The sequence below is a fragment of the Sylvia atricapilla genome, chromosome 21 (assembly GCF_009819655.1).
Source record: "Sylvia atricapilla isolate bSylAtr1 chromosome 21, bSylAtr1.pri, whole genome shotgun sequence".
NCBI classification, from domain to species: Eukaryota; Metazoa; Chordata; class Aves; order Passeriformes; family Sylviidae; genus Sylvia; species Sylvia atricapilla.
In genome coordinates this window covers 8,016,818-8,029,569 of record NC_089160.1, presented here as the reverse complement: position 1 = coordinate 8,029,569, position 12,752 = coordinate 8,016,818, and the positions used below count along the sequence as shown (strand labels likewise).

General features: G+C 42.5%; 1 protein-coding gene across 1 annotated transcript in view; it reads right to left on the bottom strand.

Annotated features, from left to right (window-relative positions):
• COL4A6 (collagen type IV alpha 6 chain) overlaps positions 1 to 12,752 on the bottom strand; it is a 101,837-nt gene that overhangs the window by 31,473 nt on the left and 57,612 nt on the right. Inside the window, exons 4-5 of the mRNA XM_066333738.1 lie at positions 4,922 to 5,056; positions 3,732 to 3,776 (exon numbers count right to left, since the gene is read on the bottom strand). Coding sequence (XP_066189835.1) covers positions 3,732 to 3,776; positions 4,922 to 5,056 — 180 coding nt within the window. The remainder of the gene's footprint in view (positions 1 to 3,731; positions 3,777 to 4,921; positions 5,057 to 12,752) is intronic.

Below are 12,752 nucleotides of genomic sequence, written 5' to 3'. Positions count from 1 at the left end.
CAGTGCATTAACAGTACCAGTTAGTCTGCTTGTCAAAAGAAGCACATGTGGTATGCAAGCAGGGACTTGCCAGGCCCTGGTAAAACAACTGGAGTAGGCTGAAGCAGCAATTTATTGCCACTTACATTTTTCTCTTAGAAATTACTTAATTAATCTGATCTGTGCAGGATGTCCTAGCCAAGAGCATCAAGTCTGTGACAGGTCAGGCAGTGACTGCAGTCACAGTTGTCAGTGTCTACCAGGTCTCTCACTTTGTTTGCAGCATCAACAAAACCAGGAGCCCTGTGGTGCACACGGATCTGGTTACAGCACAAGGTGGTGACCAGCTGCAAGGTTTAGTGAAGCTGCAAGGGCCAACATCTGCCCCTCAGAGTGAGACAACAGGGAGCCAAGCTGCTCCAGCTTTGGTGCTGGCCAAGAGCCAGCCCATGGCAGGCAGCTGCAGGGAGAGCCATGGCCTGGGAAACGCTCTGGGTGAGATCTCCTAACCCTCAGACCAAGACAGCCTGAGAGAGGCCCAAAGGACTTTGGTGTGCTCTGTGAGTAGGGCTCACAGAGAGAGGACATAAAATGTGCTGATCACAGTGATTTCTTATGTGTGCCCCTGTCAATCCCATGGCAGCCCTGCCTGCGGTTCCGTGCCAAAGCATGACGCAGACACACAAGCAAACACACACACTCTGTGTCTTTTGCTTTAGGAAAACAATCCACAGGATTTCCCACTTTAAAGCTGATCTGCAATCAGAGTTCACAATATTTTGTTTTAAGACTCTTATCAGAGGAGATATTGAACACCCACAACTGACTTCCTTGAGAGTTGCAAAGTCCTGCCTTAAAAGAACCTTTTTCCCAGGGGTTTCAAATACTGATTTAAAGAGCTGTTTGACATGAAAAAGTGGTGGCTAATAGATTCATTGCTGTCACCTCCTCTGATTCCTGTTTTGGCAGATGTGCCAATTGAACACATGCACCTCAGCAGACTAAGGCAGAATACTTTCCCAGACTTTACTTATACATGTCAGGGTGATTAGTTTACAGATCTGAGTTAAAACACAGGCTGGATAGATGCTTGTGCTCTCCTACTCACAAAAGGAGGCATTTGGTGTGAGACAGATAAGGAAACTTGAACTGGTTATCTGGGCCCTTCTTTATCTGACTCTTGCTTGTACACTGACACTGTGATCTCAAGGGGCCTCTTTTCTAAACCAAACAGGGAAAAAGCAATTCCAACAGGGGAGCTGGATGAATAATAAAAACAAAGAAACAAATGCAATTGAGGATGAATTCAAAACTAATTGAATAAACTTGCTAAGGCAAGTGGCCTTTCTACAGCCATGCCAAGTGATTGTATTTACTCTAGTTAAGTCACAAACTGCCTTTTCATACTCTGGCTTTCATGTCACAGACAAGGGCTCACTCATCATAAAAATATTTCCTTCTAGAACTCCTTGGGCAGTTCATGAAATGCTATATACATCTCCCAGCTTCAGCTCCAGCCTTTGCCAGAGGCGTCCTTGAATCTTGTCCTATAGGAAAAAATAAACTTCCCAAGTAGGGCTGAGGATCTGAGGGCTTCTCCTACAGCATGACATGAAAGTCTAGCAATAAACACGTGTAGCTGCCGTGTTTAGTAGGTTAAAGGGATTACTCAGGCCAGCTGCAACAACATGATTTAGTTGCCACCAGCATTCCCCAAGGGAACTCTGTGGGATATCACTTCCCTTCAGGTCAGCAGTGGGATTCCCCTCTGAATAACGGCCTTGCCCACGGCCATGACTGAACTACACCTGCCCACACCAACATACCTGCACACTGCAAACAATCTCCCTTCATATTTGGATGTGCAGAGTTAGCAATGTTTTTTTTACTTCTCCCATCTTTCTCACACACCCGTGCTCTCTCCTTTGCTCTACATTTCACATATCCATGTAAAGTGCCTATATTTGTATACACTTCACAAAAAAATCTGTTACTCCCTACCCTGAAATGTAATGGCAAAAGTAAAAATATTTACACAAGCAGTGGTGCTTGCTATCTTCACCCTACAATGGCAGCATTTATCTCAGTGGTAATAATGTAAACAGTATGAACAAGTTTCCCTTTTCCCTTTTTCTGCCCTGCAGTTGTGGCACAGAAGACCCACAGTGCTGAGCACTCTGCTATCCATTAGCAGCAAAATCCCCTCTTTCCCACTCCCCCACCTGCAGAAAGTTGAAAGCAGAGTAGATCTGCACATGCTGGAGGCTCTGAATGCTCTCATCTGCCTCCCCTGCTCTCCCCTTGGAATTCCTGTGGCTGCCAGCTACCTGGCAATGCCTGTTTCCCTATCTCTGCCTCCCCTCACTGTTGGGAATCCCCTTTCTCCAGAGTCTCCTCTGAAAAAATACCCTGAGAACAGCATGTTCCCACAGTGTGTTCAATTAAATTAAGTATTATGGGAACAGCTTGTTCTCTTCAGACATAGACACTTGGCTGGTGGTAAAAGAAAAAAAAGAATAGCAGCAAGGGAGTAGAGCAAGAAAGAAAACAGGCAAGGATGAGCAGAGAGGGATTAAAGGACAAGGGCCAGGAAAGAATTGGAATCAAACAAGTTCATTTACAAGGCCAACCGTGCAATTTCAGCCAATCTATCACAATTCAGTTTTTGATAGGAAGTAAGAAAACACAGCTCGACTGTTGGAGCTCCTGGCCATCTGAGAAAGCAGGGAAGATGAGAAAGAGTATGAGCACAGTCTTAAGGCACAATGACACACAGGATGGAAAAATGTCATCAAGAAAATAAAAATAATTCTTATATCAGAAGGAGAAAACAGGATGTGCCAAATACTATAGAGATAGCAAGGAAATTTGGGGTAACTTCTAAAGCTGATCTAGTTAAAGTTCCCCTGAGATACAGCAAGATACTTTACAAAAATCAATGGAGAAACCAAAGCAAAAGAAATCTGGCCAAAACACTCTAGGCACATAATTTTTCATAAACTGTCTCTAGAATGTGAAGTTCTAAAGACTAAAAGAAATAAGAAGTTCCTGATGGTCAGGGAAGGTGGTCACCTACCTGTCACCTGATCTAAACCAGGACTAGAACCTAGGAGAGAATGAAGGGTTATCTGCAGGGCCTCAGCTCTCATCACTGTTTTCATCCATGTCAGAGCAAAAGATGATTGAGGGAGAGCTGGTAACAGCCATCACATACAAGAAGGCCACTACAGAATAAAAGTGAAAAAATCTCTCTGTGCCCCTGATCAGTAACATGAGGACTAAGAGCTTTAAACTGCAGAAAGAAAGACTGAAGTTAGGCATTAGCAAAGCTTTTCTAACAGAGAAATTAGTCTCCATCATCACAAGTTTTAAGAACTCTTTAGGAAACACATGCTAAAAATGGCCTGAAGCACAGCTGATCGTGCCTGAGGCCCCTTTCAGTTCTGCAAGGCTTTGATTTTATGATACAGTGGTTCTTAGGCAGTGCTGAGGGAACGTGGTGCTGAAAGAAAAGCTAATCAATCACACAAACGATCCCCAAGGAACTGAGACTCACTTTCTGATATGCATCAACCTCCTATTGTCTTACAAACCAGCACTGAATCACCAGGTAGATTAACAAAAAAAGGCCATTTTCCTCCAGACAGAAGCAAGCAATTGCAAGGTACACTATGCATGTGCTAGGACAATGTTCAGGTGCTTTCGGTTGTGATTACCATTCTGATGATTTATATTTACACGTGCAAACTTACTGGGATCCCGTTGATGCCCTGAAATCCTGGAACTCCCATTGGACCCTGAAGGAAGAGAGTACACATTTTATTTCATTTCATTGCTCTGCATGTTTCAGTTACCTGTGAGATGTTTTTCACTCCAACACTTTGAGTCTTGGACTTCTGCTTTCAAAACCAAAAGGAGCAAACTATCTCATGCAGATCCTCTCTGACCACAGGGGTCAGTGAAGACAGGAACTGAGCATCTGAGCTTGACTGGATGCCAAATGAGTGTTTCAGGAATGTTTTAATCAGGCAATTTAAAGTAAAAATATAATCTCCTACTGCACATCTGGGGAAAACAAGATGCCAGGAAAATAAACAATCTGCTATAAATTTAGCCTTTGTCCTTCCAAGAGTTTCAACAAAACTTACATATTCTTCTGTCTCTACTTGGATAGGACCCTCAGAGATAAGCAGACCTCTGCATTACCTTCAGACTGCCCAAGCTGCAAGTAATTATCACATTTTGTTGCTCTGCTCTGAACAGTAGCAAAACAGACTGTGTAAGCAGAACACTCAGCCTAAATTGTTCCTGCTTTGGAAAGGTAAGATATATTCCTCCCACAGGGGATGAAGAGGGAATCTTATGGCACGTTGGTATTGCATATGTATCATTTCAGGAGACAGAAACAGTTCTGGAGTAAATGGATTTTTTTCAGTGCAAAGAAGTTGTTTCCAATCTTGCACATTGCATTCATTGGCACCTACACGTTATGGGCTACTCCATTTATTATGATGTAGCTTATTGTATTCTTTTTGTTAGAAATAAGTTTGCATCTGCAAAACCAAACTGCAGATTTTGTTTAGATTTTTTTTGCTCTTCTAGACACGAGCTCAGGATCTTCTACCAGGAACCAACCCCATGTTTCCCTGAACAAAGTGTGAATAAAAGCCATCTACCCCTGGGCATGTGAAGTGACAGACTACTTGCAACAGCAATACTCATTTGGCTGTAGTTCAGCTACCAGGATGGTTACACTGTTCAGCAGCTTTAGCATCTGTATTCTCATTCAAAAACAAATGCAGACAATTCTCTAAAGATACTGTTGAAATGCCATTGTATTTTTATCCCTGAACATAGAGCCCCAGATTATCTTTATTCACTCAAAAATATATCCAAGGCCATAGAAGGATAGCAGGGACAAAAGAGTCACTGCTGAGCCTACCTTGTCACCCTTCTGTCCAGCTGGTCCAGGAGGGCCCACTGCTCCTCTCTCACCTTTTGCTCCAGGCAAACCTTCTGGGCCAGTAAATCCAGGTGCTCCTATTGGTCCTTGAAGCCCAATCGGTCCTGGTCGACCCTGATAAAAATTAAAAACAAGTCAATGCATCATGTCCACAAACTCCTTTGTAATTACTCTTTCCAACCCAACTTTTAATGCAATTTGATACCTCTCTGGGTAGTTAGGACTAAAGTTTTCCCTGTCTCGAGATGAGGCCGCACCAGCACAGAGTAGAGAAGAACAACCACCTCCCTCAACTGGCTGGTGATGAAGTGCTGAATCATTAAGGTTGGAAAATTCGTCCAAGATCAAGGGCAACCTTTGACTGAACACCATCATGCACACCAAAACATATCACCAAGTGCCACATCTGTTCATTTTTTGAACAATTCCAGGCATGGTGACTCCACTGTGTTTCTATTTCTAACCACTCTTGCAGTGAAGAAATTTTTCCTAATATCCAACTCGAGTCCCTCCTGGCACAACTTGAGGCCATTTCCCCTTGTATGATCCCCACCTCCTTTTGTATGATTCGTGCTGAACTTGTGACACAAACTTGGTCAGAATCCAAATTTATCCATAAAAATGCCCAGATATATAAAAAACCCCACTATTCTTACCAGCATCATATTCATTACAGACAGGCATCTCATTTAGTGCTGCTGCACTGTAAAAACCTGGTGCTCAAAGATGTTTGAGAATGCAGCTCATGGATTTCAAGTAGATGACATTCTAGTGGCCATTTGAGAGGACATTCATTCACAAGTCCCAGTAATTCTGATGAGGGATAAGATCCTCACTGAAGCTTTTTCTCCAGGCTAACCAAGCCCATCAGCAGCTTCTCATCAGACTTGTGCTCCTTCAGATGCTTTGCTGCCATTCTCTGGGCACGCTGCAGCACCTCAGAGTCGGGGGTTCCAGTTAGAAATCCCTGTTTTCCTGGATTTCCCTGGATTTCCCTGGATTTCCCTGGGTCTCTCTGGGTTTCCTTTCCCTGGATTTCGCTGGATTTCACTGGATTTCGCTGGATTTCCCTGTTTTCCCTGGGTCTCCCTGGGTTTCCCTGGATTTCCCTGGTTTTCCCTGTTTTCCCTGGGTCTCTCTGGGTCTCCCTGGGTTTCCCTGGGTTTCCCTGGATTTCCCTGGGTCTCTCTGAGTTTCCTTTCCCTGGATTTCGCTGGATTTCCCTGTTTTCCCTGGGTCTCCCTGGGTTTCCCCGGGTTTCCCTGGTTTTCCCTGTTTTCCCTGGGTCTCCCTGGATTTCCCTGGGTCTCCCTGGGTTTCCCTGGATTTCCCTGGGTTTCCCTGTTTTCCCTGGGTCTCCCCGGGTTTCCCTGGGTCTCTCTGAGTTTCCCTGGATTTCCCTGTTTTCCCCTGGATTTCCCTGGATTTCCCTGTTTTCCCTGGGTCTCCCTGGGTCTCCCCGGGTTTCCCTGTTTTCCCTGGGTTTCCCTGGGTCTCCCTGGGTCTCCCCGGGTTTCCCTGTTTTCCCTGGGTTTCCCTGGGTCTCCCTGGGTCTCCCCGGGTTTCCCTGTTTTCCCTGGGTTTCCCTGGGTCTCCCTGGGTCTCCCTGGGTTTCCCTGGGTCTCTCTGGGTTTCCTTTCCCTGGGTTTCCCTGTTTTCCCTGGGTCTCCCTGGGTTTCCCTGTTTTCCCTGGGTCTCCCTGGGTTTCCCCGTTTTCCCTGTTTTCCCCGGGTTTCCCCGGGGAGCCCTGCGCAGGGCGGTGCGGTGCCGCCCGTGGCCGGCAGAGGGCGCGGCCCCCGCGGGGATGCGCTGCCCGCTGTGCCCGGTTCGCCCTCACATCCACATCCAAACTCACATTTCCCGTCCCGGGCCGTGTCCAGAGGGCGTCAGACACACCGCTGTAAGGTCCCAGAGGATCAGCAGAAAATGCGGTTTATGGCCGTGCTTTTTACTGGCGAGACAATCCGTGAATTACATGAAGTTACCCGCGTAAAGAATCCAAGAGTTACAGTAAAACAGAATGGAGGAGGAAGTTAAAAAACCCCACCACACCTTAATAATCCCACCACATGATACCCCCTCTCTCCTTTTCATTCTCGTGTCCATGGAAGCGTGTTTCCCTTCGACTTCCCTAACTCCGTAAAAGAGCAGAAGGAATGCAGCTCCCTGCTGCAAGTGTTTTAGTAATCTCAGCTGGAGACACACAAAGCCCTGACTCCACGGCTTGGCAGGTAAAAGATTTCACTGTTAATTTTAAAATGAATTGTTACATGTTTAAAATCAAGCACAGTGAAATAAGTTGTCCATTATTTTAATTTTTTTTTCCCAGGATCATTTTTAGCATCCGTTCAGGCGAAAATATTTTTTCCCATATTCCATGTGTCTTCCCTGTTGGAGCAGTTTTCTTTTAGCTGCAACAATTCTCCCATATCACTCTTTCTGCTGTGATTGTTTCATCCTGGCCTTTTAACTGAGGTCAAGTGCATGTTTGATATTTCATACCTTTTCTGTCTAGACACTGTCCATAGTGTGCTCTTCCAGAGGCACGGACTCACATCTGAAAAAGCTTTTATGTTGCTTATTTTTAGCTTTCTTCACTGTGGGCTAATTATCAATGGCATCCTTTCTATTGGAACCTATATAATCAGAACATTAATCCCCAAAGCTTCAGTGGTCCTTGGCAACCATACACAACAAGAAACATGCTAAAAATCACGTGCTTTGCTCTCACTTAAAAAAGCTAAAGCTGAGACCGAATTTCCCATAATCACAAGCAATTTAGAAGCTTTCAGGCAACAATTCACTCACAAGGCATGGGTTGTGGACTGTTTACCTCAAGGTAACAGAGCAGTGCTGAGGTATAAACTAAAAATGGGCACTGTTACACTCGCAGTCTTATCTCTCACAAGAGAAAGGCATCCAAGAGCCCACCAGGTTTGTAGAGAAAACACACTGGGAATTCCTCACTCGTCTGAATTGCTAATACTTCTGTACTCCATTGGTTTGATTGCCTGGTTAATGGCAGCGTTTCACAATGGCTGGAACTGGTGGGAACTAACATTTTAGGAGGCTTTTGTTTTGCTGTGCGGCAGGTGGCTCTGAGAAATAAATAGATGTAGACTGGAGAGTAAAGACCAGCAACTACATCTTCTGCTTGTGTTTGGATGAGCAGCTGGCAGAAGAATTAAATATGTTCTCTGTGATTTCAGGGCCCACAGCTAAACAGCTCTCTCCTGCATTAGTGCCCTACAAGAAAGATTTTAACAGCACTTGAAGATTTTGTCCAGTGCCTTGGAGTGTCACTAAAGCATAAGGACACAGTAAAGTGCTTCTAATCTCTCTGATAATGTGATTATGCCATGATAATCAGGCTCTCAAGAATTCCCACTGTTTCTTTTGAAGCCTGGATGGATGGAAATCATGTTTTCTATGCTGAAACAAAGGACTTGCCTTCACTGCTACAAAAGCAGTATTTTTCATCACTCAGCAGCACTCCCATGAACTGTTCCAAGATTAGAGCATTATAAAGGGCAGGCACGGTGGCATGCAGGAGCAATTGGAGGATAAGAGCACAATGAAGACTCAGGTTTTTTACCTGAGCTTGCAGAGCTCAGTGCCAGGTGGAACTTCTGTCTGGCCTCAATGTGCCTACCTGCTCTTTACTGTGCTTTAGCACCAGGATTGCTCTTACTTACCCAAAGGATAAAAAGAATAAAACATCTCTTAGCAATGAGGACAAGCTGAAATATAAAACCTGGAGTACATCAAACAAAAACTACAAGTAATCAACAGAACTCCCCATTTTTAATCCTTAATATTCAACATATATTACACAGTAGCCTGCAGAAAAGCCATTAGCAATTAATGCAAGTGATATAATTTTGGTTTCCCAGATGTATCTTAAAAAGAGGAAAATTATGGAATGCTAATAACACCAAGTAATAACAAAGCCAATGAAATTAATGTGACTTGTGAATGTTCTCTCAAATGGCCACTAGAATTTCATATATTTGAAATCCATGAGCTGCATTCTCAAACATCTTTGAGCATCAGGCTTTTCAATGCAGCAGCACTAAATGAGATGCCTGTCTGTAATGAATAAGATGCTGGTAAAATTAGTGGGGTTTTTTTTATATATCTGGGCATTTTTTATGGATAAATTTGGATTATGGCCAAGTTTGTGTCACAAGTTCAGCACAAATCATATGTACCTCTGTTACACAAATATCCATTGCAAACCATTACAAATGCAGGCTCAGGCATTCAGCTTTCCATTCTCACTGTGTGATAAGCAACAGCAGAAAATGCCTGGAAAAGGAACCTCCCATTGCCTCTGAGTCACCACACTGCAGAAGGCAGCAAAACCAAAGAAAGTGTAATTTGATGGCAGTGTGTTTCAAGATGGAAAAAGTGCTGCAACTTCCTTACACCCTTTGAAACCCATCTGTGTCCCAGGGTGTCATGAGGAAAGGCTTGTACAGTGGTAATGATGGGGCCTCTGCTGCTGCACAATCCAACACATGACACTTCCTCTATTGTCCCTACCCCTTTTGCCAACTCTAATACCTCACATAAATTTTCGCCCACTGAAGCATTGCTGCTGCACATAGCATTGCAAATTCCAAACATTCCTTTATTTCCCATTGCCTCTGTGAGCCTGGAGAATAAAGCCTAAATCTGTTTGGTTTGTCACGGTGCAAAGGAACACACGTGGAAGTGGTATGGAACCACTGGACATGCCCCTTCTTTCTGGGACAAAAACCAATACATAATTACTTGGGGAACAATTCAACTGGCCTAAGTCACTGTCAAATGCCAACTCAGTGATTCATCACCATAAAGCACACTGGAACCCACTAAGATAAATCAAGCAGCTCTGGTAATTAAGCAGAAAATACTGATCAGGAAGGGCAGAGTCGATTCTTATTTTTGTTAGTGAATTTGTAGACTGCCATATTTCAAGCAGCAAGGCACTATTCATTTTCTAAGTAAAATTAAGGTCCTGTGTACGAAAAGAGTAACTGAATTTAAATACGCTCAAGTCTTCTGAAACCAACATGTGGTTTCTTCTCTACGAGAATTCAGTGACCAAATTTTTTTAAAGGGTCTTATTCACATTCTCCATTCCTTCACCCATTATTTCCCCCATAAAACACGCTTTTTTGACACGAATTTTTAGTGAAATATTTACTTCATGAGCAAAAGCTTTATAGCTTGAAGCATCTTATGCTTGTTTGATTACATAAAGGTGAACCAAAGAGCTGACCACTAACTCATTACATTATGGCCCTAAAAAAACCAAGTTAAATGCATGTTCCCATACACTGCATACTGTAACCATGAAGATTTTAGGGAAGATTTTTGTATCAGATTGCTGTTGGACAGGACAGGCTGTACAAGGGATTGGTCCTCCAAATGCTCTTTCACACACACAAATTGCATTTCCCATTTAAACCAGGGATGTTCTCTCTGACGAGAGACACCAGGTATCCCAAGTTGACTCAGGAATCTCAGCTGGGGGATCCGTCAGTGACTCACCAGTGTCCACTGTGAGCAGCACAGCCTTGGGCCAACCTTCAACTTCCTATCTCCATTTTTATTTTTCCATTTTCTCTTCTCCTTTTGGCTCTGCCCTGCCTTGACAGCAGGATTCCCACAGCAGTGCTTCCCTCTTGCTGGAGAGACAGTGAGGAGCACAACAGAGTCCTGCTCTCAACTGGGGCCCCACAGACTTACTGTAATAATTATAATTACTGATGAAAACCCCTTCACATTTCCCTAAATTACAGGTCAGGTAGCCAGTGCCCTGCTCACATTCCAGAGTTCAGTAATTATTCTCCCTACTGAAAAATGCTTTGTACTTTTAAGGAAAATTATTCTTCAGTTTTTCTTCTAAAAAACCCATTGGGGAAGTCCTAAGGTAAAAATGGCTCCTTTCTTTCTGTCATGTAATTCACTGTTCCTCTACACAGCTTTTTACCTACACAGCATGAGAAGAATGCAAAAAACTGTACGTGCACACAGAAATAATGGAGCAGAAACAAATCCTGTGCAACAATCCTGCTTCATTCAGCATCCTCCTAAAAATGCCATTGTTTAGGGGTTTTTTTTTCTGTTTTGTTCTCTGTTTAAGGAAGGATATTAGGGTGATATATATTTTTTTCATTTAATTTTAACAAAAGAGACCTTTTTTTTCATGAACTATGTGAAATTCTTTAGTATCACAATGCCTTTCACAAGTTTTCTGTTTATGCAAAGCAGCCTTTGGAATGCTCAGACTGTCAAGGCTGCTCTGGTCATCTCAGGACCAATCTTTTAATGTAGTAATGAGCAACTGCAGGCTCGGTATCTTAACAATTTTAAATTTTAGTTCATGTGATAAACTCTGCTTTCAATAAATACTTCTATTTCTACTTAGCCTGACTAGACATGACTGCAAGTAGAAAATCTAGGTGATAAAAATGTGTGTGTGCATGTATATGTGTGTATATGTATATATATATATATATGGTTTTTACCCTTCTTTTTAACTGCTAAAAATTATAGAAATTGGATTCCATAAACCATTTGATTAATCCCATCCTTCAGTAACAAAGTTGCAATGGATGTTCTACCACATTACAAATATAAAACTATATATGAACCCTAGACAATTTTTAAGAATAACTTCATTTTTAGATTGGATATTTAAATCTATGAAAAGGGTTTTTTTTTTTCTTAGAATGCTTGATTTCCAGTTAAAAGCTTTCATGAAACATCCTGATCCAATTAATTCCACATATTTGCTATTTCTATTTAAAACACACAAAGAAACCACATACTGTCATCTTTTTCCCCACCATGGACAATGCCAGGAGTGACTCAATATTAACTGAGAGTAATTATTCCATTTTATACTCCACGACTTTTTGAAGCAGCTACGAAAAACGTAGAAAAGTCAAAAAAAGCATGACTTTAACTTTCATTGCTTTTTTGCTTTGATGTTGTGAAATGTCCAAATGAGATAAGAACTAAGCTCCTGTGGAAAGGTTCCAGGCACAGGGAGCACAGATAACATGAAAGCCAGTGCAAGCCCCTTGTGGGCTGTAACATCTGTGTGAGAGATGCACAACCTTCCTGTGCTTGGCATCCAAATCTCTACAAGGTCATATTCTAATGATTCACTTCACGTTCTGCAGAAACAGAAAACACAACAAAAATAATTGAACAGTATGATTTAATTATGATATTATCACCAACTGAAAAACCACAGCTATGTTTCATTCCAAATAGGAAAAGAAATCTGTATTATTTCACTTAATATTAAAGTAGCCTCTGCAAAAAATTCACCTCGATGTTTAATTTATTGCAAAATGCAGTAAGACAAATATCATTGATATGAGCAGCCACATTACTGACTACAAGATCTGCTGATAGACAAAGAGTAGAAAGCAAAGATTGAGCACCTTTTATGAAGATTCAAAGGCAAGCTGTTAAATACAAAGATTGTTCTCTCAGTTGTTAATTTTTCAGCATTTAAGCCAAGAGAAGTTGTTGGTTGACAACAACACAGGAAACTTCTGTAAGAAGTGTAAAAATTAGGGAAGTAACAGCTTCGGTAGAGCTACTGCTGCTGATTAATGAATTAATTATGAATTAATCTGTGCTGAGCTACAGAGAGGAGAAGAGCCACAGGTAACAAACACCCCACAGTGATGGGCGCTACAGAAACAGAAAGATTTGAGTTATGGGGATTTTTTTTAAATAAAGAACAAGCAGCAGGATTTACAAAGCAGAGCGATGACATCCATTGTATTCCAATGAAGAAAAC